General features: G+C 38.7%; 1 protein-coding gene across 2 annotated transcripts in view; it reads left to right on the top strand.

Annotated features, from left to right (window-relative positions):
- LOC138175904 (LHFPL tetraspan subfamily member 3 protein) overlaps positions 1 to 25,925 on the top strand; it is a 733,753-nt gene that overhangs the window by 474,961 nt on the left and 232,867 nt on the right. For both annotated transcript variants that reach the window (XM_069106565.1, XM_069106564.1), the window contains exon 2: positions 11,984 to 12,220. In XM_069106565.1, coding sequence (XP_068962666.1) covers positions 11,984 to 12,220 — 237 coding nt within the window. The remainder of the gene's footprint in view (positions 1 to 11,983; positions 12,221 to 25,925) is intronic.

A 25,925-nucleotide genomic window follows, 5' to 3' on the forward strand; every position in this document is an offset into this window, starting at 1 on the left:
TCTCTCTCTCTCTCTCTCTCTCTCTCTCTCTCTGTCTCTCTCTCTCTATCTCTATCTCTCTTCCCCATTCTCTGGTTCCATTTTCTATCACCAAAGAAAAAAAAAGTCTCCTGTAATGTAATGCCAAGGAGAGGCAACTTCCCAAGGTTCAAAATACCAGCATAGGTGCTCTCCATTTTATTCAGTAACAAACCAAGAACAGAGAAGATCAAAACATGACATCATTCAAAATACAGCATTTACTAAGTGTGATTAAATAATCTCCAAGTACTACCCCACCCCAGGACCTTCCAATCATTCAATCAATTACAAAGTCCCTGTTCTAAATACTACTCCACCCCTAGGCTGTACCTTCATTTAGTCCACCACAAAGCCCCTCTTCTCAAATGGAGATTAGTTTCCAATCTAAGTAAAGTACATTCATTTGTTCAACCATAGAACACAAAAAGGTCAAAAGTTCCCCACCCCTGGATCACAATTGAATCTACCCCAGAGTTACATCAAGTTTAAGCACAGCACTTAATACCCAAATGGAGGTCTTTTCTTCATTTTGACACAAGGCAAGTTCTCAGCAATCTTAGTTCCTGGGGAGACAAGGCTTAGCAAGGCCACAAGATACATTGCCAGTCTCTTCATTAATTCATCCTCTGTCTGTAGAACAGTCCTAGAACCCCTGAAAACATTAGCAAAACCCTCTCCCAGGATTTCTGTAAACATACAACAAGAAAATCCTTCTTCAGGGCTTCTGAACCAACAGAAAGGTTCCCAGACCCCTGCAACAACAGCACTGTCCTTCACCAGTGGACAGTATTCATTCTGTCTGCAGGACAGTCTCCAGACCCCTGCAACAACAGCACTGTCCCTCACCAGTGGACAGTATTCACTGTCTGCAGGACAGTCTCATGGCTTCTTAACCAAAATCCAGGTTCCAGGACTTCTTCAACAACAGGACTGTCTTTCACCAGTGGACAAATCTGGCAAAACAACATCAAAACAGACAAAGTACCAGCAAAACAGCCATGTTTCCTCAGTCCTTGGCAGCTCAGGGGGCAGGTCTCAAAAGTCCAGGGCAATTCAAAGTGGCCCTCAGCAATCCATTCAGTCTCTCTCTGCCTCCACGAGGTGCTGCTTCCAAAAAGGTCTTCTGCCTCTCTCTTGTCTCTCCAAATCTAAGTCACCAGCTCCTCCCAGTTCAGGACTCTCTTTTCACATCAACAAGTCCATCCCACAGGTGGGATTAACAAGCTCTGGGTTTTAACACAATCAATTTGAAAAACCAAGCCAATACAGGGGAATCTTTAAATGCCATTACTATCACATCTCCCTACCCCATTGACTATCTAACAAATACACACATGACTCTCCAGACTACCACCATAAGGACATAGCTCTGCATGCACATGTCACAATTGATTTTCTTGAAGGTATAAATCCCTTTACTTAGAGTGGATTAAAGGTGAGTGGCAACTTGACAGAACTGAGAAGCTCTTTTATTTTCCTCCAAACTTTTTATCTCTTTATTTCTTCCCTGTTGGCTTCTACTGTTGTTTAATCTCTTCTCCAGCCTACCTTCCCTTGCTGATGGTTATTTCTGACATTTTAGGACCACAGACTAAAAGCCCTCCAAATTATCATTAGATTTTAATGCCAAATATTTACCCTGGGACAATTTTTGGACTCCAAACCACCAGTACTTCATGTCCCAGGTGGATCAGTTACCAGTTTTCCCAGAGGTAATAAATATCATGGCTCCAGTTCCCATTTTCCATGTGCTGATGGAGAAGCTCTAAGGATGATGAGTGTATCTCTCTTACCAGGTGTTTCATTACAGTGACAGACAATCTATGTGTAAAGGTTCCCACTTCAGTAACTCAGAAACTCTGTTGGCATCTATTTCGTCAATTACTGTATGCCTGAATAATTGATAGAGTTAAGTGAATGCAGGCTCCTCTCTCCACCAGGTTCCCCTCGAGTGCTTTAGCAACATAAGGCAATTTATTATGCTTTTTGTGCAACAGTGCAGAGACTTCTTAAAGAATGAATTTAGAATTCCTCTTCCCTTTCTGAAAATAAGTACTTATCAGCTTCCCAAAGCTAACAGCCTTTATTAGGGCAGTTGAACTATGGATATCTACAGAGCCAGTTACTAATGTCATTCCCCACCTACCCACCGACCCCCAACCCCCTACCATTCACTTCATCCATCTCCTTTCATTTTCCCTTGGAGGAAAGCCCAATTATAAACATGTGTCGTTTTTTATAAAGGTGTTTCCTTCACCAGGTTAGATAGATTTCTTTGGCCAGAGAAGAGCTTGTATAATTACTCAGTCTGAGGAGCAATTAGCTACTTTTGTACTTGTTTGGAAGACAAAAGTTATCATGGGTATAAGCACCATCTGCACAAATAACCTCCTTTCAGAATCGGGAGCCTCCTTTCCACTTTGGGAAATGTATAAAATTAAATCAGTGGTCAGTTACTCACAATGAGACTTTGGACATGTTCTGTGTACTCAAAGACTCCACAGGAACAGCTGTTTGTTTGTTTTTAAGAGCCCTAGTATATTCTCTGCTTTCTTCTCTCCTCAGCTTGTCAGTAGCTTTTATTTCCCTTTCTCTTCAAGTCCATTCTTCAGTAGGTTTCAAGAAAACCGATAGAATGAGGGAGGGTATAGCTGTCATTTCTAAGTGATCTCTTTTATACAAGTGAATCTTTTGGACTTTTATATTATTGAAATATATTTATTTAAATACCACAAAGGATCATGAATTCAGAGCTGGGAGTGTCTTTAGACATCATTTTATCCAATTGATCTAATCCATCACCTAACCTAATGAATAATTTTTGTATCATTGACCTGGGGTCAGTCTAATGAAACCTATAGACCTCTTCTCATAATATGCTTTTAGGTACATGAAATAAAGGATATAAGATTACAGAAGAAACCAACTTTCTTGAAATACAGGCATCAAAATATTTTCCAAAAAATGCATAGTCCCCTGGTTAAAAATCCTGATCTAGTCCAACCCTCTCATTTTGTAGATCGGGACAACAGTCACAGAGAGATAAAATTACTTACCCAAGGTCAGATATAAGACAAAATCAGGATTAAAACTGAGTCCCTCCAATTGTTCCTTAAAAGAATAGAAGAGTGTTAGTGGAAAAACAAAGAGGAAAGAGAATCTGAAGAAGCAAAAGGGAAATCCCAACCTGTGTTAATGGTGTCAAGGGTAAAGGAATATACCCCTGAAAATGAAGGGAAGAAAAAGTGTCAGTGAAAAATTGTAGCCATGTCAAAGGTATATAGCTCTTGTCATAAAATGAGAGAGTTTGACATTCCAAGGAAGAAGCAGTTTCTTGTGTTCCAGGGACTGATGATGTGAATCAGGCTGTATCTAGGAACTTTTGTAACTGAGGCAAGTCCCCTCAGTAGTAAAAGCAGAGTCTATGGGGGCAGACAGTGTTCCATGGGCAAAGGAGACAGCAAATCCAGGACACCAACTGAGGCTCAGTCCTGGAAAGGCCACTGAGTGAAAGAGGGGACCAAGGTGAGGCAGAGGAGTTAACCAAACTTATTATTGGCTAGCATTCTATGGTAACTAATAATAATTCTTTTGACCTAGATGCTAAGTCATTTTTCTTTCCTTTTTAAGAGCTGCAAGTGTTATCATCACCCTCCAAATTCAGTGTTCTGGGATAAAGGCTTTGTTGCCCCACCCTAGTGATAGCTTTGGGATAGCTAGGTGGCTCAGTGAATAGAGTGCCAGGCCTAAAGTCAGGAAGACTCCTCTTTCTAAGTTCAAATCTGGCCTCAGACACTTACTAGCTCTGTGACCCTAGGCAAATAACTTACTTCTGTTTGCCTCAGTTTCTTCATCTGTAAAATGAATTGGAGAAGGAAATAGCAAACCACTTCAGTATCTCTGCCAAGAAAACCCCAAATGGTTTCACAAAGACTCAGACACCACTGAAAAATGACTTGAACAACAAGTGATAGTTTTGCTAATTATTCTTGATTTAAAGTGCTTTCAAAATGTAAATAAGATTCCAAAATTATACCATCTCTTGAAAGCTTTATTTTAGATTTTAGCTCCATTTAAATTTCAGTGTTCTGAGACAGTCCTCAGGTACCCTTCCTGGTTCTAATTTTAATGAGAATTTATAGCTATCAAGAGAGAGGTCATCCAGTATGGGTCTGAAGAAGAAGAGACAGGGCAGTGGATTGAAAGCAGAAGGGGTCTTAAGGCCATCTAGTCCAACACACTCATCTTATAAATGAAGATACTGAGGCCTACAGATTTGCCCAAATTCACGTGAATAGTACAGTGAAAATGTGGGATTTGAACCTGTATCTAGGTGATTCCACATCAAGTACTTTCCACTGAGAAGAATGCTAAGGTAGTCTGATGGATTCATAATGTTATAAAGAAGATTTCGGTTTGATGACTAGTGCGGAAATATGTTTTCCATGATTACACATGTATAATCTGTATCAAATTGCTTGCCTTCTCAGTGAAGGGGGAAGGGGAAAGGGGCGTAAAGAATTTGGAACTTCAAATTGCTAAAAATAAAGGTTAAAAATTGTTTTTATGTGCAACTGGAAAAAATAAAATATTGAAATTCAAAAGAAAAAGAACGTGAGCTCCTTCCTTAGGGGCAAGAATGACCTTAACTTTCATATTTGTAACTCAAATACTTAAAAGAGTGAATGACACGTAGTAAATGGAGGAAGAAAAAGAAGGAGGAGGAGAAAAAGAAGAACAAGAAGGGGAAGAAGAAGAAGAAGATGATGATGATGATGATGCCTGTCTGGACTTTGTTGTTTAGTCATTCTTCACTTGTATACAACTCTTTGTGACCCCCTTTTGGGGGATTTTGGGCAGAGATACTGGAGTGGTTTGCCATTTCCTTCTCTAGCTCATTTTACATATGCAGAACTAAAGCAAACAGGATGAATTGACTTGCCCAGGGTCACACAGCTAGTAAGTGTCTGAAGCCAAATTTGAACTCAGGAAGAGAAGTCTTCCTGATTCCAGGGCTGGTGCTCTATCCTAAAGCACCACCTAACAGTCCACATTTGGGCTAGAGGACATATGAGGTTCTTTCCAGCTCTAAGATTCTGTAATGTATTCATATAATAGGATGTTATAATGAAATTTAAAAGGCTAAGTATGAGGGAGACAGAAAAAGCTGGAAATCATGAAAAAAAATTAAAAAGTAGAACCAGAAAAGTATCCATTAAGTACAATTATATAAAAGGAAACATACAAGGGAATGATTTGACAAAGAAAGCTATTAGAGACCCCAAAGCAATATCTGAGATGTTAAGAACATTATTTTTACTTTGATTTTGAAATTTACTTTCTTCCAAATGTAAATACGTATAAAGCAAGTTTATTCAGTTTTGTTTAGATTTAATGTCATCTACAATCACTTTTTTAAAAGGGCTGTGGTCGAAATATGAATTAGAGACATGGAATGTTGAATTTAGTTCATATTTCTGCTGGGTTTTAAAGAGCATTGATTCTGCCTCTCTCCTTTTTACCCCATTCCAGGACAAAAGGTCACCAAAAAAGAAGTTCTTTTGTGTAGTCAGACTTTCAGAGAAACCTCGGGGCCATCTTAACTCCTCACTTTCACTTACTTCAAATATCCATTCTTTTAACAAATCTTGTCAATTCTACCTTCATAACATTCCTCAGGTAACATTTCACTCTCCCAGCTACCACTCAGTTCAGACCTCATCACCGCTCACCTGAACTTCATTTGTTGTTTTTGTGGAGTCTTTTCAGCCATGTCTGATTCTTCATGACCCCATAGACCTCTGTCCTTGGGGTTTTCTTGGCAGAGATACTTGAGTTCTTTGCCATTTTTTTTTCTCCAGTAGCAGGCGGAGGTTAAGTGACTTGCCTGAGATTGCACAGCTAAGAAGTTTCTGAGGCTGAATTTGTACTCCAAACGTAGCCTTCTTCCCACTGCACCACCTAGCTGCCCCCTCACCTGAGCTGACAATAGTCATTCAATTGGCTTCCCCAACTCATCTCTCCCCACTCCAGCACATCCTCCATTCAACTGCCAAACTGACCTTCCTCAAGTGTAGGTTTAAATGTCACCCCCATATTTCAAGAGACTCAGGTGGCTCCCTATTACCTCCAGGATCCAATATAAACTCTTATTCTTAGCATTTCTTCACAGTCTGGTCCCTTTTTGCCTTTCCAGTGTGTTTACACTTTATAACACACAAATACTCAACAATTCAACTACAATGAACCTTCTCAAATATAACACCTCCATTGCCATAACAACAATGAGAATAATAACAACAATGGGTGGCTAGGTGGTGCAGTGAATAGAGTGCCAGGAAGACTTTTCTTCCTGAGTTTAAATCTGGCCTTAGACACTTACTAGCTGTGTGACCCTGGGCAAGTCACTTAACCCTGTTTGCCTCAGTTTCCTCATCTGTAAAATGAGCTAGAGAAGGAAATAACAAACTCCTTGAGTATCTTTGCTGAGAAAACCCCAAATGGGGTCACAAAGAGTAGGACATGAGTGAATAATAAATAACAATAGCTAGAATTAATAGAGAGCCTATCATGTTCCAGATACTGTGCTCGGTACTTTATGAATATTATTTCATTTAATTCGGAGGTAGATATTGCTGCTATCCTCCTTTTACAGTTGAAGAACTGAGACAGACAGAAGGAACTGACTTGCCCAGGCTCACACAGCTAATAAGTGTCTGGGGCTGGATTTAAACTCAAGTGTTCCTGCCTCCAGGTCTATCTCCCTTACCATCGTGCCATCTAGCTGCCTTTATGAGAGCAATAAACTTAAAAACTTAAAACTCATCGTTTTAATCTTTTAAAAATAGTAGCACTGTGTTACAAAGTAAAGTACTGGTCTTAGAGAAAGAGTTCAATACGTTCCTCTCTTCCTTACCAGCTACGTAATCTCAGGCAGGTCACTTCATTTCTCTGAATCTTCATTTCCCCATCTGTGAAATGGAAGGTCTAGACTAGATGGTCTCTTATATCACTTATGGTTTGGACAGCCTACAGTTTGACCCAGATCCATGACAGAACCTCTAATGCATATGGATTGGCCAATAACCACTTGGGACCAGGGTGTTTATTAGGACCATCATCCTCCAAGCCCTGGGCTCCAGTAGAGCTGCCCAGCCCTGACTAATGAATGAAAATTAGGAAAGGCTGTTTGCAGAAGGGAGAACTTCAGCTCAAACTTGAAGGAAGAAGCTAGAAGGTAGAGATGAGTAGAGCCTTACAGGCATGGGAGATGGGGAGATAACCATTGAAAACCTGTGGAGTCAGGAGAGGGAGTGCCCTTTGTGAGGAACAGCAAGGAGACTGATGTCACTGGATTGCAGAGTAGATGGGGATTGGGGGGGGGGGACCCAACAAGGTGTAAGAAGACTGGAAAAATGATCCAGGTTATGAAGTTTTCAAAAATTAATTGGATTTTATATTTGGTCCTGGAGGTAATAGGGAGCTACTTGAATTGATTAAACAGGGACAGGGGGATAATAGAAGGATCTAATGTACCTTAGGAAGATCTATTTGACAGCTGAATGGAGGGTGGATTGGAGTAACAAGAAGACCAACCAGTAGAGTATGATATCAATGCAAGCACGAAGTGATGAAGGCCTGCACCAGATACTCCAGGTTGTTTTGTTTTGTTTTGTTTAAAGCATAAGGACTTGGGGCAGCCAGGTACACAGTGAGTAAGAGCACCGGCCCCAGAGTCGGGATGACCTGGGATCGAATCCGGGCTCAGACACTTAGCACCCACCCAGAAACACCTGGCCATGTAACCTTGAGCAAGTTACTTAACCCCAATTGCTTTAAAAAAAAACCTTAAGGACTTTTCTTACTGAAAAAAATCATTTAATCCACATAAAACAATTAAAATATTTATCCCAGTTAAAACAGCAAATAACCCATGTTTCACAACTACAGTTTCAGTTCAAAGATCTATGATACTCTACATAAATAAAGTATCATGACTTAACTCCCTCCAAAGACATAGCTCATGGTAGAAAATTTACATATTCTAGAATTATCAAATGTTAGAACCAGAAGGAACTTTAAAGATCATTGGAAACAAGGACCTTTGGTAGTCCAGAAAGCTTAGCCTTTCATGTGATAGGCTCTCTCTGATCTCGAGCCAACCTCTCCTTTGCCTGGCATCCTTTTCTGGAATCTTCTATCACCACAACTTTCCATGCTGGAAATGTCTATACTCTATTCTGTATTTCCCCTGCTGCCTCCCTGCCCATAGTATTAGAGATCAGAGGTCGTCTCTGTACCATCCCCCTTTCCCGTGCTAACCAAAATGGTCTTTGCCTGACTTATTGCTGCCCTTGCAATTGGGCTACCCTAAGTTGCCCTAAATGTGGGATGTTCTCCTACTATAGATGTGTTATCAAACCACTGCCCTAGTCTTGGTCCCAGTGTCTGCATGAGCATGTGAAGGGTAAGGGGATAGCAATGGTATGCAGTCCCTGTGCTGCCTGGGTATAGATTTAAACTAACCAAAAGTACTCAACTTCCTCCATGTCAGACAACTATTTATGAGGTAAATAACAGTAGGATACAGAGAGCCCTGGAATACAACCTAGGCTGTATTCCCAGCTTTGAGGAAATCACTTCTCTTAGGCTCTCAGTTCCTCAACAGTAACATGACAAGAATGGACTCAATGACCTATGGAGTTCTCTCCCACTTTAAGTGTTTATTATTATTAGTCTACAAAATGCACATAAATTCCTAGTATGAAGCCCAGGTCAGCATCTAAAGTTTATTATAGGGAATGAATCCCTACCATCAGACTTTTGGGCAGATCCTTCATGGTATCCATTTAAATGACAACCATATTTTTTAAGGGTAAGAAAACATTTTGTCACCTGGTGAGGTGGAAAGAATGCTGAATTTGGAATCAGGGGACCTGGGTTCAAATGTTGGCTCCACTACTTTATAGCTGGGTGGTCTTGGGCAATATATTTGACTTCTCTGGAATTCAGTTTCTCCATCTAGAAAATGTGCATTGGAATAGAAGAACTCTAAGGCCTGTTTAAGGTCTAAATCAATGGGCCTTTTATCACCTCATCCTTTCAAACTAAGCGTATCTTACTCAGTAGGGTGCTGCTTGTTCAACTATTAAGAATCCATAAGTCCTTAGGGATTTAGAATGGGATTTAGTCTCTAGTAATGGGCTATTGGCCACATCATCAAGTTGGTCTCATTAAACAAACAGGTACCAAATTCAGGCACCTGGACTAATGGGGAGTCAGAAACCAGTTTGTTGGATCCTTATTTTCAATGAAAGTATCTTGGGAATTTTAACCATCAAATCACCAGCTGCATTTTTTTACCTGCAAAATTTGGGGAATATATTGTAGACATAGCCATCTTGTTCTTGAGGTGTACTATTTTACAGTAAGAGTTGGGTATTGAGTTAGAAAATCTATATTTACATCGCCTCCACACCACTTGTATGACCCAGGGCATCAATGAACTTTGCTGATCCTGTTTCTTCACTTGTAAAATGGGAATCATAATATTTTCACTCCCTGTTTTTACAGGATTATTATGAGGAAAATGCCTCTCAAAATATAAAGTACTATATAATATAAGTCAGAAGTGTAAAATTTACCTGGAGGTAAGAGACCAGCAAAACTGTCATGGGGACAAACCAGATTAAAATATAACTGGGAAATGTTTTAACAAAATAAATAAAATACAAGATAATGTTAATTTGCAGATTTCTAAGCCAATACGAGGGATCTGTCTTCATTTAAGTTTGCAGCCACTCATTGAACATAATTAATGATGATTCATGATTCCTGGTGATCATGATGTATACATTCTGTGATGACCAAAATCCTATGAAGTAGTAAAGCTTTTAAAGACCCTCACAACTGTGTCCCAATATTATTCCTTAAATGCTAGTGCCCTCCTTCCAAAACTACTCTGTATTTAACTCTATTGTATTGATTCTTTCATATTTATTCTGTGTGGATGACCTTTGGCCCTTCTTTGGTTCATATTCTTCTGGCTATTCAGGCTCAAGGTACTCAGATACTTAGGATGCTGTATGGTACAATGTAAAAAGTATCTTTCTAAAATAATGACTAATTCCAATAGAGCATCATGATTCTTGATAACCTGCCCAGTATCCATGTTTGCAAGGAAGGAAGTGATAATCCCTCTTGCTAACTTTGGGGATTGGCTGGTACTATTTGGTCATACCAGTGTCACATGATTATCCTTCAATAGTAACTTGATGTCACTAATAACTTCATTAAAGAAGTAATTTGAATCTTTAGAATTTCTTAGGTACCCTCAAAACTATAAACTTCTAAAAACTGTCGCCTCAGTAACCTAGTTTTTTATAGAGCTTTCATATAACTCATTTTCAAACCAGATAATCTACTCCTAGGGAACTAAATTGAGTGTAAGACATTAACAATGACTGAATGGAGAAAGCTTATCTGGATCCTCTTATTTCATCATTCAGTTGAAAGAAAATTTAAATGCCTACCAGGTGCAAGGCACTATACTAGCAAAGACAAAATAAGGTAGTCCTTACCATCAAGAGGCTTACATTCTTCTGAGTAGATACAGTATACACACATCTAAGTAAATAGAAAGTATATACAAAATGATACCAAGGAATTTCAAGAGGGAAAAACTAAATAACTGGGGCAAGGGGAGGGGGAGGAATCAGAAAAGATTTCATGGAAGAAGGTTGCCCTTCTTCTCTGAGTGTTATCATGAAGAAAGTATGGAATTCCAAGAGGTATTGGTGAAGGGGGAGTGAATTCTAGGCATGAGGGAATCACCTCTCAAAGGCATGAAGGCAGAAGATGGAATATTATATATAAGGAATAGGTAGCAATTGACTGAAATATAGAATTCACAAATGGGAGTAATATAAACTAGTAGCTGAGGACTTGAGAGCTAGAGTCCAGTCTTAAATTACAAGATGAGGCTTTTTCATTAGGTATTTAAAAAATCAATGGAGACATCGATGATTTTTTAGTAGGGATATGGCATGGTCTAATCTGATTTTTAGGAATATCAATTTAACAGATTTGTGGAGGCTAGATGGAAGAGGAGAGAGACTGGATGCAATGGAACAGGAAAACTAATTAGGAGAATATTGCAGGAGTTTAGGCAAGAAGAAGTGGTGAGGACCTGTAGTAGACTGATTGGGATTCAAAGAGAGAGAAGAGAACAGATGCCAGAGATGTTAAGATGAAATCAGGTAAGCCTTATCAACTGATTAGCTGTGGGCTGTGAGAAGTTGCAGATTATGTTTAGGTTGTAACTTGTGTGATTGATGGTGCCATAGACAAAAATAAGAAAGTTGGGAGTAAGAGGGAGTTTGGGGCGAAAGATTATGTTCTAGGTTATGTTTTTTTTTTTTAATTTTGAGTTTGAGAGATGCAGACTCTTTCATCACCAAAAGATGTGTAGGATTCTCTAAATAATGTTTAGGAAACAGTATGTGTCTGTTCTTTCCTTGAATTTCAGTTTCTAATAAAGCTTTGCTGTACCATTCTCCATGATGAATATCTTCCATTTTAGTTGCTATCATAGCTTATAAAGTCAATGCTGCACCCTCACTCTGCAGTACTATGAGTTAATTCTTGGCAAAAGTCAGCAATGAAAGCCAAAAAGAAATGTTTGATGTTTCTTAAAGATGGTCCCTTTCAGATAATCTAGACTCTCCCTATAAAGTCCAATGTTGGAGCAAGTTTAGGTGAAGAAGACCCATTAGAGGATCTTTGCTTTTAAGATAATCAGAAGAAATACCGTGGTAGGGCTGTGATGATAAACATTGGCCCTTTGAGTAATGTTTAATAAAATAGTGATTTGTAGAATGGTCTAGAAAGATGTAAATAAAGTGAGATTTATGTGAACGCTTTCCCATTTTCCTCTTTGTGCTTTTCCCCCTTTCTTTCTAAGCTGCCTGTCTCGTACTTGGCTGTATGATTTTCCCTGATGGCTGGGATTCAGACGAGGTAAAACGGATGTGCGGTGAAAAGACAGACAAGTACACACTTGGGGCTTGTTCAGTCCGCTGGGCATACATCCTGGCTATTATTGGAATCTTGGATGCCCTGATCCTCTCGTTTCTGGCGTTTGTGCTTGGTAACCGACAAGACAGTTTGATGGCAGAGGAACTGAAGGCAGAAAACAAAGGTAAGACTGCTTTAGGGAACTGTCTCTGGGCAGCCTCAAGGACAAATCTTAAATGGTGATTTCCTTATTTCTCCCCGTCATTAAATACCAGTGCATTCCCTGTAGTTCTAATTGGTTGCATCATCTAGTTCACAATTTATTTTTGTTTAATTCTTTCCAATGGTATCAACTCATGAACTTCCGCCTACAGGCTTGAAATAAGAGCCTATTTCCCTAGACATTTCCAAGGCTTCTATTCCATTGACTTCATTTAACTAGCCCTCTTCCAGTTTTTTGTTCTCATTGTCCCATTCTGATCTAATTTGATGTTTGCAGATATGGAGATGTCTCAATGTTTTATCTATTTAGGTAAATGGAGAAGCAACTGTATCAGTCTTTAGAAAAACATGTATTTTTTAGCTACTTGTGTACCAGATTAAAACAAACTCCTGGATAGAGTCATAAACTCTACAAACTTCATCGTAAAATTACAAAGTATTCATTTCATTTGTTCTGTAAGATTGATACAGTGATATCCAAATATTCAGATGGATCTGAGCTTATCAGTGCTAATGTTCCCACAATACTGCAAACTGTTCCCTGCCTGCCTATTGTACACAATGCTGGTTCATGCCTGTGAGATGGTATTATTGACCCCCAAATCATTAGAACTGGAAGTTAAATTAATTTTTTAGTTGGTCAAGTTTTAAATAGGTCATTAGGTAACCAGAAGTTCTCGGGCAAACTCAGGGAGAAATTTCTTACCCAAAACACTAAAAAACCAGGATGGTAAATAATAAAGAAGCAGTAAATGATCATAAATAATCCAGTAGACCAATAATTGGTAACAGAACAAGCCATTGTTCAAGACGAGTCTTTTAATTTTCTTACCACATTTCTAATTAAGCTCCTTGTAATAGAATTTCAGAGTCTGTCCTCCACTGCCAATTTAAATTCATCTAACTAGAGAACTCAGTTGGTCTCATCATCAACTGTTACAGTTTGGACCTATATTACGACCTTCCAGTGATTGTTTTGTTTCTCTAGTTTTGTGTTGTTTTTGTTTTTATTATAACTTGGAACAGAAACATTGCTGAAAATAGGAAACAACTTCCTACTTGAACTGGTGCTCAACTGAAAAACCCCCAAATGTATTTTAATATGTGTGCTAATATCCCTATATGAACAAAGCATGTCTGAGCATACAATAGCAAGGTTCATTAGGAAAAGTTGTGGTAGGAGATTGTGAAACAGGGAAATTCAGGAGAGCAGCAATCCCTTAGGGAGATCTTCATTTCCCTGGTCAAGTAATCTGGAAGTAATATAATTGGCTAAGTGGGGACAGATTGGTATATTCTGCTCTGCCACTAGAGAGTATGTTTTAATTGCAAAAATAGTACTGTGGATGTTTTGGGTGCTAGATTTTGAGTGGTGCTGAAATAAAGTCAACTTAAATACTGATGATAACCTTTTAGAGTAGACAAAGCCCTTTTGTCCCCCTCTGGACTTGCTCCTACCAGGATAACCATATCAAAATTCCTATTTACACTAAATATATAATGGCATCAATTATGATAAAATGATATAAAACAATAACAATGGCATTGTTACTTCAACGGATCTATTAGGTCATTGATTTCAATCCTTCTGCTGACGCATTGGTGTCTTCTCACCCTGTGAGATTCCTATCCATGTCAGCCTATCAGTTTTCCATAGACCATCCATGCAACAAACTAGAAGGAGGCCTCCTCTGAGTTATTTTAGCATTCAGTTTTTCTTTTTTTTATGACCAGGGCCTTAGTTATTGTTATTATAAATAAACATTGCCAGAGATAAAAATAATGCTATTATCAATGGTGATGTTATTATTACTAATAAGAACAATTTTAACAATAACCTCATTGGCAGTAATTATAGCAATAATACCTTATGTTCATCTAGTACTTTATGGTTTTAAAACACTTTCACATTCACTAGTCTTTATGGCACTTGGTGGAATAACACAAGTTTTCAGTCCCTGAAGAACAAGCTTGTGTCTTCCCTGGCTTCCTTTATGACTCAGCCTAAATCCCACCTTCTCTGGGAGAACTTTCCCAACCTCAGATCTCCCCACTGTGTGTGCCTTTCCCTTGAAATTCCTTTCCATTTGGGCAGTATATATCTTGTATGAACAGTTATTTGCATCTTGTCTCCCCCATTAAAAAAGGGAATTCCTTGTGGGCACGGACCTTGTTTTTGCCTTTCTTTATATCTTTGACACTTAGCATGGGGCCTGGCATGTAATAAGCACTTATTAAATACTTCTTGACTATCTAATTGACTGACTGACTGAAAGGAGCTAGTTATATTTGTGGTTTTTGTTCTAAGATGCCAACTTTAAAAATCAGAAAAGCTCTAGAGTGGAGAACTTTGTGTTTATCTTACTTCTATATAATAAGAGAGGCAGGGCAATTTTTCCCCAGGGGCTAGTATATTCATTATACAACTCAAGCAACTATTAAAAAAAAACCCTCCAGCTTTCTAGAGGGAATATCATTCAACTCTGGATGGGAGAGTAAAAGGAAGAAATTAGAAAGGAAAAAGGAAAAGCAAGATTAGCAACAAAAAAGAAAGCCATCTGGTAGCTGGCCAGTTGTAGGCCTTAGTCTGTACCCTACATAGATCCTAGAGATAGGAATACCACTGTCTTCTCTGCACTGGGCAGGAAGTGATGACCAGAAGAGGGAAAAATGGGAAGTGATATAAGCAGGAATATAACACCTATTATGTGGAAGGCATTGTGCTAAATACTTTACAAATATAAGCTCATTTGATCCTCACAACAACCCTACAAGGTAGGTGCTGTTACTATTTCTTTTTTAAGTTAAAAAGAAAATTGAGGCAAACAGAGGTTAAGTGATTTACCCTGGGTCACACAGCTAGCAGTGTCTGAAGTCAGATTTTAATTCAGATCTTCCTGACTCTAGACCCAGTGCTCTATTTACTGCACAACCTAGCTGCCTCTCCCGAAACATATCTGATCTTTGTCTGATCATTGTAGGCTATTACTGAATGAGAGGGGGAAAAAATGGGTTTTGAAAGAGATGACAGTATAGGGGACAGATCAGTGACCTCTAGACAGCTACAGACTCAAGATGCTTTTTCCTTGTGTGACCCTTAAGCAAATAACTTAAAGAACCTCCAATTTTCATGTCTATAAAATGGAGATAATCACCTAGTTTACATATGAGACACTTTTATTCCCTACCTCAGAGAGTATTTGTTAAAGTTTTGTGAAGTTTACTGTGTGTTTTAATCATTTTTATTTTTTTTAAAGGGGCAGTTTTTAAAAGGGGCAAACAGATAGCTAGACTAGGGGCAGAAAGATCTGAATTCAAGTCTCACAAACTGGTCATGTGACCCAGGGAAAGTCACTTAATTTCTCAATGATGCTGTCAATTCTGGCACTAGAAATTGTAGAAAAGTTACTGATTTGCATCAGTAAAGGGAGTTCCCTTGTGTGTGGGGGGGGGGTGTTCCCTACACCCCAGGTGCATTCACTTATGTCACCCCCCCCTAAAAAGGGCATATAAAATTTATTATAGACACATAACATAACCAAGCTATCATAAAACCTGGATATAACTTTTCTGAAAACTAGACAATCTAACTCTAGATAATTCAAACTGAATTTAATGACAGTGATGTTGACAACTTAGAAAACATTTTGTTATACCCTACTATTTCATACTATATGTATCTTTTAATTATTCATTTCTCAAGTTTTTACAGAATTTTGCATACAAAAGATGCATATAATTCCCTACATGATATTTATAAGTTATTATTTCCTGCTTTCCATTAAACTATTACCTAGACAGTTTTTAGAAGACTCATTCTTGAATGATGGAAACTCAAATCAATCACTTTCTCTAATTGCTATTCGTTTCAGTGTTGGGGAAAAGGTCTATTAGAGAAGAAAACTAAAACTTAAAACTAAATTGAGATTTAGGAATTGTTTGTGGACAGTTAATATCTTTGCTTTCTTTCCATCATTATTAGCATATGTAATGATCAGCAGTTTGTTCTATCAAAGCCCAGTGGCATTTCATTTACTTTGTCAGATGAGATGAATCCAATAAAGTAACAGCCTTTAGGCCACTTTGACCAAAATGAAAAATATCAACAGCACGTTTTGTTACAATTCTGAGATCAGAAAGGTAGAGGCCAAGAAGAAGGACTTAGCTCCTGCTTTTGACACCAACTCTACTCGCCAGTGATACTAAGAGTCACTTAACTCTGGGACTCCCTAGAACATTCTATGATACTGCAAGTTTCAGAGAAGGTGCCAACCTGCTCAGGGAAAGGGAATTTTCCTTACCCAGGAGATCCTGATGACAATAAAACTGAAAACCCAGTCCCTATTCTATTGAAATCAGTTTAATATGCTCTGTTTCCTCCACCATGCCAGTAACTCAATCTTAGGTATTTCTGACCTTTCCTCAACAGTAATATAGATGCAATTAGGCTAGGATTTATAAGTTATACACCAAATATGACCATGTCATATTTTTGTTATCCAAAAATAGTACTAGCTCTGTTGTTTTTGGCCCCAAGAATACAAGCCAAGAGTATAAGTATTCCTTCCTGTTTTCAAGTTCAGCCATGTGATTTCTCAATGAGAGAACAAGAGTCAGCATTTCACCTAGCTGTTCTACTTAATAATGTCTTTTAACACTTTGAACTGTGAAGCCAATTTAATTATGGAAAATTAAAGTTTTATCCATATGAAAAGAGATGAAATGAAAGCTTCATTTTCAATTTATCTTATTAATTGCAAAAGGACAAATAATTACATTTTTCAGAGGTCCCACACTATAAATATCTCTCTGCTTGTCAGATATCGCTCAGAAAGAAGCCTTTTTTCTACATATAGGTAGATGGTCTTAGGAGCTACTTATCAAATAATTGAGTTCTCCAGAGAGCAGACTGGAAGACTCTTTGACTTCCAATACTTAACCTCATTTGCAGTATTTCCTCATTTGCAGTTTAGCTAAAAAGAGGTAACTTACATTACCAATGATGTAAATGGCTTAAGCTTTTTGTAATATTATGACACAGAACTAGCATGAAATTAATTTTATTTAAATAAATAATTGTTTTATATATGTTGTATAATATATTATATGTATATAATATATATTATATATATCATATATCATATAAATAATAGTTGTTTTATAACCACAGTTAATCATGCTCTTCCAAATGGACCCAGCATAATTTAAGGTATTTATTAATGGAATGGAGCAGCTAGGTGGCACAGTGGATAGAGCTCTGGGCCTAGAGTCAGGAAGACTCATCTTCTTGATTTCAAATCTGGCTTCAGACAATTCATAACTGTATGATCCTGGGCAAGTCACTTAACCCTGCTTGCCTCAGTTTCCCCATCTGTCAAATGAACTGGAGAAGGAAATGGCAAACCACTCCTATGTCTTTGCCCAGAAAACCCCAAATGGCATCATGAAAAGTCAGACATGATAAATAACTGACTAATGATTTGAAGGTAGCCAGAGAAGGTAGTCATGGAACTAGGAGATGGAATGGAATGTTCTGTGAAGAACAGCAAAAAGGCCTGTGTCTTTGCATTTCAGAGAATATAAAAGAGAGGAAAGCATAAATAAGAAGAACATAAAAGTAGAAAGAGTCCCGGTTATTGAGAGCTTAAAAGTCAAACACAGGATTTCAGATTTGATCCTCAAAGTAATAGAATGTCATTGGAGTTTATTGAAAAGGATCACATGATCACACCTGCCCTTTTGGAAGATCATGTTGGCAGCTGAATGGAAGACTGACTAGATGGACTAGGGAACACTTGTAGCAAGGAGGTCAAGCAGAAGGTGATTGTTGTAGTCAGAGTAATGTAGGTGCAAAGCAATCAGTGTCTGCACCATGGTGGTGGTATATGAGTGGAAAGAAGGAGACATATACCTGTATCAATAATGCAGTATTCACAATGCCTACAGTAACTATAAATATACTGATATGGTTATTAATCACAAAATGTAATGGGTTTTCTACAAAGAACATTTATTCAAATACCAGAAAACTGAGTCCCAAAACCAGAAAGTCAAAGCCATCACAGTAGCCACAGAGTTGGCACCTGTAGTTAATGCAGTAAACACCCACATTCTCAAGCCTTCAAAACACAACAGGCTGCCTCAGGCAAAGATCCTCACAACAACCTACGTGTGACCTTGGGCAAGTCATTTAATCCCAATTGCCCTCCAAAAAAAAAAAGGCAAAAGAAAAAAAAAGATTAGGGAGAGAGGGATGGCTAGGTGGTACAGTGAATAGAGTACCAGCCCTGGAGTAAGGAGGACTTGAGTTCAAATCCAGCCCCAGACACTTAATACAAAAAACTTGGGCAAGTCAACCCCATTGCCCTACCTTCCCCCCTCCAAAAAGCAAATAAAATAAAATGAAATAAAGATTAGGGAAAGAATGAGGATGACAAAGGTAGCAATCTGTTGGAAAAGAAGGGATGGAATGGGATCACTTGTTCATGAAAAGGGATTTGCCTTGCCACATCTTTCTGTGAGAAGCAAGAAGGAAGGAGAAAATTATGCAGAAAACATCTGAGAGTTGTGAAAGGAAAAGGAGGGGATAAGTGGGAACTCTTAGCAAATGGCTAGAAATGAAACTTTTTCAGTGAATTATGAGACAAGGTCCTCAGCTAAGAAGGTAGGAGCAGAGGGGAAGTATGGGAAGTGTGAGGAGGGGTGAAAAGTTTTGAATATTCATTATGATGATTGAGATAGCCAAGAAATTAGCTAGGTAGAAGAGGATTGCCTTGCTGCTTTGAGGGCCCCATTGAGATTATGTAAAATAAACTTATAGTAAACCAAGTCAACATGCTTTTAAAATTTTCTCCAATTTCATCTGGCAGCCTATGAATAGGAGCAAAGGTAGCAGACAAGAGGGAGTAGTCCAAATTTGAAGTATTGATGGACTTACTCACTGAATTGCTCCTCATAATCTCAACAATATCTGTTTTTTGTACTCTAGGTTATTTTTGTATGTATTGTTTGACCAATGTCTTTTTTAGTATTGATGAACCCCATTAGGTAGTTCCTGTAGTATTCTAGGACTCAATGCAATCAGCACAGTGTCATTTATAAACAGGAACATAGGGAGGCTTTCACTATCTGCAGGAAATTCTCCTTTCAGACTCTGACAGGCTATGGTCCATGACAATGATGAATGAATACTTTTTGGCAAGCATGCATATCCTTTTTTACATCTTGATTGATAATAATAATCAGGTGATTTTTGAGCAAAGTGGTTATATATATATATATATATATATATATATCAAGGAAGACAGTGAAGGGTGGGAAGAAAAGGATGGGAAGGGGACAGGAGAATGTGATCAACCAAATCACTCTCTCTTTGATAGCCAGTCATGGAGTTGGTCACTCCCCTACTCATTAACCTCTGGTGGCTCCCTATTCACTTTAGGACCAAGTACTATTTTATTTCTATTTCATCCTTTTAAAATGTCCATTTTTGTATAAGTTTTATAATGTACATTATGTATGCCTATGCATATACATATGTTTATGTGTATGACTATATTTATATACACTGATAATATAAACATATATACACATAGATATGTTATTTCTTCATAGATTAAAAAGGAAAAAAAAGTAGAAGTATATGAGAATAGAGGAAAGAAAACGCTCTGGGGTGGCTAAAAATTATATTACAAACAAATTTTTAATTCAAATTTCCCACTGCTACTTTAAATTGTCTTGAAGCTAGCTGAAAATCTCCAAGCCTTTCTAACATTTTACTATTTTCAAAGTGATGAGACATATGAAAACAGTAAATATTAGTGAGACACAGAAGCAATTTCACAGATATTTTTTGGTGTCTAAGTTGCTGGTTCATGGTTGTGTCTTCTTCTTTCTTGTAAGATCTGTCCTAATTTTGGGTCTCTGAACTGAAGATAATTTCAATCGTTGCCCCAGCATGTGTAAGCTAACAAGTACAAGATTGCCTCCCTTTAAATGGGTTATTTTTATCTTGCCAGGTAATATTGTTTCACCCTTTCAAGCACATTACTATTGTTTCAGTGCAAATCTATTCTTTCTAACCTTTGCAATTGCCAAAGCCACTTTTAATCACTGTGTTTCAATTTCTCCAACAAAATCCTACCCTAATAAAGCCTCACTCAGCACAGTGGAGAACACTGGCTTTTTAAGGGCTGTGCCATCGTCTCTGTGTCTCTACATCAAAAGAAACGTGAGATGAGCAAATTTAGAGACATCTCCACTCCAAATGCTCATATGAACCATTTATGCCCAGCCTGTGGTAGAACCTTCAGAACTCAGGTTGGTCTGATAGGCCACAGTTGGACACGTAGCACCTTGACCCTGACGTACCAATGTCATTTTGGTCCTCATCAAGAACAAAGGACAACAACCAGTCTCTACCTAGCCTCTGTGGGTGGTACAAAATGCTGAGCATCCAAGAACTAACCCAGCTTGGGGAGGGAACTGGAGGGAGGCACATCACCAGGGGTTTGGCTACCTGCTGATGAGTTCTGCTTTGACCACTGCTCAAGGAGCCTTCATTGATGTGTGGGGTGGTGAAAGAAGGGTGTTGAGATGGCATAGGGTTAGAACAAGTACTCGAAATGTTGAAAATAGATCCATGAAGTAGTGGGGAAATGCTTATTAACTTCTAATAATAATGATAACAGTGAGCATTTATTTATATAGCCCCTTAATATTTGCTAAACACTTTGTTATCTGAAACTCACACAACCCTGGGGGCTAGAGGCTATGATTGTTTTTATTGTACGGAGGAGACTGAGGCACAAACTTGCACAGGGCCACTTAGCTAGCAGGTATCTGAGACAAGACTCAATCCCAGGTTTTTGTGACTTCTCTAGGATGTGAAATCCTTGAGGGAAGAGGCCATGTTTTCACCATGATTTGCATATCCACTATTGGCATAACACCTAGCACATAGTAAGTAATTAATGGATACTTATTGACTTACTGATTGCTACAGCAGTGATGTAAAACTCAAATGGAAATGAGGTTGCTAAACTGTACATAAGGATCCCTGGAGACATTGTATACCAACTTAGAAAACCATATATTAACATTATCTATGTTTTATTGCATTTTTACTTTGTTGAGTATTTCTTATTGTTTTGTTGTTGAGTCATTTCATACATGTCCAACTCTTTGTGATGCCATTTGGGGTCATCTTGGCACAGATACCTAGAGTGGTTTGCTGCATCCTTTACCAGCTCATTTTACAGATGAGGAAACTGAAGCAAATATTTCTTAATTGCACATTTCAATCTGACTTGAGAGGCACTCAGGAGAGTTGCAGGCTTTGTACTATGGTACCTCTGCACTCTAGTGCTAGCTGCCACAAATATATCACTTATAGGAATTCTCCCTGAGCCTCTCCCCTCCAGCACCCAGCCTACTTATACACAGCATTTAATCTCATGTTTGATGTGAATTGTTTTCCACCGCTTCCCATAATAGTGTGAACTCTGAGTACTTTCAAATATTATGTTCCATGTATATGACCTGCTCTTTCCTGCCTTCATACTTTTGCACCATTTAGCCCCTATGTCTGCGATACAATTAGTCACTTAATCCATAAATATTTAAGTGAAATGTACTCCTTCCTCTCCTCTGCCTCATACAATCCATAGGTTCTTTCAAAGAGTAAGTCAAGTAACTCTATCTATATAAGACTTTTCCTGATCCCCCAGCTAGTGATTAGTAAGCATTCCTTCTTGAAATTACTTTTATACCTACGGGCATGGCCCATCTCTTCCCAATACAATATAATCTCCTTGAGGGCAGACAGTTTCATTTTTGTTTTTCTGTCTCTAGGGCCTTGCAAAGTGCCTTGAACATTCCAAACCCATAATGATTGTCCTTTAAATTGAATTCAATTTGGAAAGGTCCAAATTGTCATGAAGGGAAGATACTGATATCCTCAGTTCTAATCCTATCCGTTTCCTTGTGTTTCCTCCTTCCAAAAGCCATATAACCAGCAAACTCTGCAGAGCTGTCCCTTTCAAAATGATAGAGACATTCAGTGCCAATCATCAGATCTGGCCTTGGAGCAAGTATACAAATTTAAGCTGAACGGAAAGTGAAATTGCAGCAGGGAGTGAAAGGCTTCAAACCCCATAGGAAAGGGGAAAATAATGTTTTCTTTTAAATTCTGAACAGTTTCCTCAATATCTGTTCTATGTCATCATCTTTTTTTTTTCCTTTTGATATCAAGGAACACTTTGAAAATGAAGTGATGACTAACACTTTCTCTTTCTTCACTTGATGTAAGTGTCCTTCACTTTGGAGCAGGACACTGTATTCATGTCCTTGACACTTGGCAGAGAAGACACAAACTCAATTCCAAATAAAATACTGCAGAGCTCTATAAATGTAGGCATATTTTGAGGATCCCAGGGATCTAGACACTATTCTGCTACTGCCTGCTTTTGTGACCTTGGGCAAGTCACTTCTTAGGAGGTCATTCAGTGAGCCTCAGTTTCCTCATCTGTAAAATGGGATGGGAGGACTAGCTGTCCAAGGCACCTATCTGGTCTATTCTATGATCACTAGTCCTACATTCTATGATCATAGGCTGGCATTTGGTTTGGGAGATGCTCCTTTACAAAATGAATGAATGATTGATTATAGGAGAAGGCTCAAACAGCCTCCTTCAGGACAGGTAGGGGGAAAGGGGGTTTAAGTGACATAGGTAAGTTATCCTAGGACAATTTGAAGCATAAGGTTTCATCATGTAGTATTCCCAAATACATAGCCCACAGGGAAAGAAAAGTGAGGGAAATAACTGAAAATGTTTAATCTGTGACTGCCATCAATCACCAACCATTCATTAAATACTACATGCAAGGTGCTCTTAAGTGCTAGGGATATAAGGGAAAGGTAAAGAAAAAGGCCCTGCCTTCAAGGAGTTTCTATTCTAATACAGGAGTTGTAAACTTAGATAGGAAAAAAAATACATCTTTATTTAAATATAATTGGTTTCCTTTGTAATCCTATGTAATTTGTTTTATCCATTCAAAAACATTATTCTGAGAAGAGGTCCACAGGCTTCCCAGACTGCCACAGGGCTCCATAACCCCCCAAAAGTGATATGAAATGAGGGAGAAAATATGTATCTAAATATATGGTACATAAGGCAATCTTCTAAGGAAAGATTCTACCAGCTGGGGAGGACTGAGAAAGACTTTCTTCTTTTGAGCTGAATACCAAAGGGAGCCAGGGATTTTAAGGGGTTGAGGTGAAAAGGGAAAGCAATTCCAGGCATGGTGAACAGCCTATATAAAGGCATGGAGACAGGAAATGAAGCGTCATGTGCAGGGGTGTGCTGGAGCCATCTCATACTAGCTCCTGAGAGCTGATTGTTAAATTTTTGTTGTGAGCATTTACACCATGAAAATCAGCAAAAGCTACAAATTAGGAATTGGTTTATTGTTTTGTTGATTGTCTATACTTAAGTGAGGGGAAGATGTTCTTGATGAAGATTAAACTTAAAAAAGTGTGTCTTGCATATATTTTTTATTTCGGTGAGCTAGTTATTAAACATTCATCAGCACATCCTTGGTTGCATGTGAAGAACAATAAGGGGGCCAGTATGGCTGGATGGCACAGTGAATGGAGGAGATTCTATCAATGTAGATACCCCTCAAAGATGCAGAACAAAAGCTCTCTGTGGGTTGGTCCCTGATTTTATGAGTCCTTCTGACCAAAACCAGTCCCCTTTGGTGGCCAAACTTATGTCAAGGACCAGGTGCCAAACTTATCTTGGCCAGACCTCTCTGATACCTATCCCATACCTGAAAGTTTTCTACTTTGGTGGAAAGGATGTGTCAGAATTTGGGCTGGCATATATAGAATCTAGGGCAGCTAGCTGGTACAGTGGATAGAGCACTGAGCTTGGAATCAGGAAGACTGCTGTTCATGAGTTCAAATCCATCCTCAGACACTTACTAGCTGTGTGACCCTGGACAAATCACTTAACCCTGCTTGCCTCAGTTTTCTCATTTGTAAAATGAGCTAGAGAAGGAAATGGCAAACCATTCCACTATTTCTGCCAAGAAGACCCAAAATGGAGTGTAGCAGCAAGCACCCCAGCATCCCCAGGGTGGCTGCCAACACAGGTTCTTAGATCTGCTTTGCTAAAGGAAAGCAACTCAAAATGGGTTAACAAGCTTACTTTAATCAGTCAAACATATATAGTTTACCTAGTTCAAGGAGAAAAGGTCAGCACCCTGAACTTCAGAGTTTACAGACAGAATTATCAAGACAGAGAAAGAGATAAAGCAGACACGTTTCCAAACTGTCCAAACATTACATCCATACCAAATCACAGTTACCACCAACATCTGGGTTTTTCAAAGCCGGGGGGCTCTCAACAACGGCTTCCCAGAGTCTCATCTGATCATATCACAGAACACTTCTCAAAGTGAGCCCCAAAACAAAGACTCAAATCAGGGTTTATATAGCCTTCTCCTGGCTCAGAGAATGTAACAACCTTCTGGACCCACTGGCCAATCAAAATGTATCTACTGAAAAACAAGCCTCCCACCCCAGGCTCCAGGTGCACTTTAGCCTAGGGGCAGGGAAGATCTTAAAAATTTACATTTCCATTACATGGAGTCACAGAGCATCAGATATGACTGAAATGAGTGAACAACATAGAGAAAATAAGAATCCAGATTCTCCTCACTCCACAGTGAGGCATCAGAATAGGACTTCAGAGGAGGATTTAGACAACTATGGGATGCAAAATAAAGACTTTTTAGATTAGGTAGACCAGACTTGTTGAGTGTATGTTTTATGTTATTTTCTTTTTCTATTTGCTTTATTGTTGACTTTTGGGGAAATACTCAGAAGATTAAAGAACATTTTTTCTGTTGGTTCTTTGATCACAGGATCTAGGAGGAAAGATACAAAATTAAACAAAGGGGGTGGAAGTAGAAGAACAAAAGTCCCTCAAAGCCTGTTGGGTTGGAAATTGCCTGTATTTCTGACATTGTTCTTGCTGAATTCTGTCCTTGTAGAGGGTCTACCAACTGATTCTCTAAAATGACAACGTTTACCTATTTCCTTGTTTGCATTTCCTGTTTTGCTCGTTTTGTCATCTCTGTGCCTGACTTCATGATGGAGAAAAATCAGGTTGCCCTCAGCCAACATCATCCACCTACGATATTAACTTGACATTGTCACATCTGCTGTTGTAACTGGAAGAATGTGCAGTTTAAATACAGAAACTGGAAACTACAATGTGATGCTTTCAGAAAGTCTGACGCATAGATCAGCTGTTCAAACCCAAGGGAGTGAATGTGACCATGTTGTCAAGGGACCTGGAGGTCAGAGTTGGGGAAGGCAGGGAAGGGAAGGGTTATGCAGCTAAATGTCAGTCACACAAACACATGTTCTGATGGAATCACCTGAGAGACTGTCACCAGAAAGAAACAGAGGGCCAAAGAGGTGAATGCAAGTTCTTTAAACAGCTAAGAGGTATTGCCAGAAGCAGAAACTCTAAGTGGTGGGGAAAGAAGGCTCTCAATTTGGAGCTTTCATGGGTTATTGTAGCCTAGCCCCAGAGCTCTTATAGATAGTTAGATAGATAGATAGATAGATAGATAGATAGATAGATAGATAGATAG

The sequence above is a fragment of the Petaurus breviceps genome, unplaced genomic scaffold (assembly GCF_028583685.1).
Source record: "Petaurus breviceps papuanus isolate PSGF00001 unplaced genomic scaffold, PetGlider_PUasm1.0 79, whole genome shotgun sequence".
Lineage (NCBI taxonomy): Eukaryota > Metazoa > Chordata > Mammalia > Diprotodontia > Petauridae > Petaurus > Petaurus breviceps.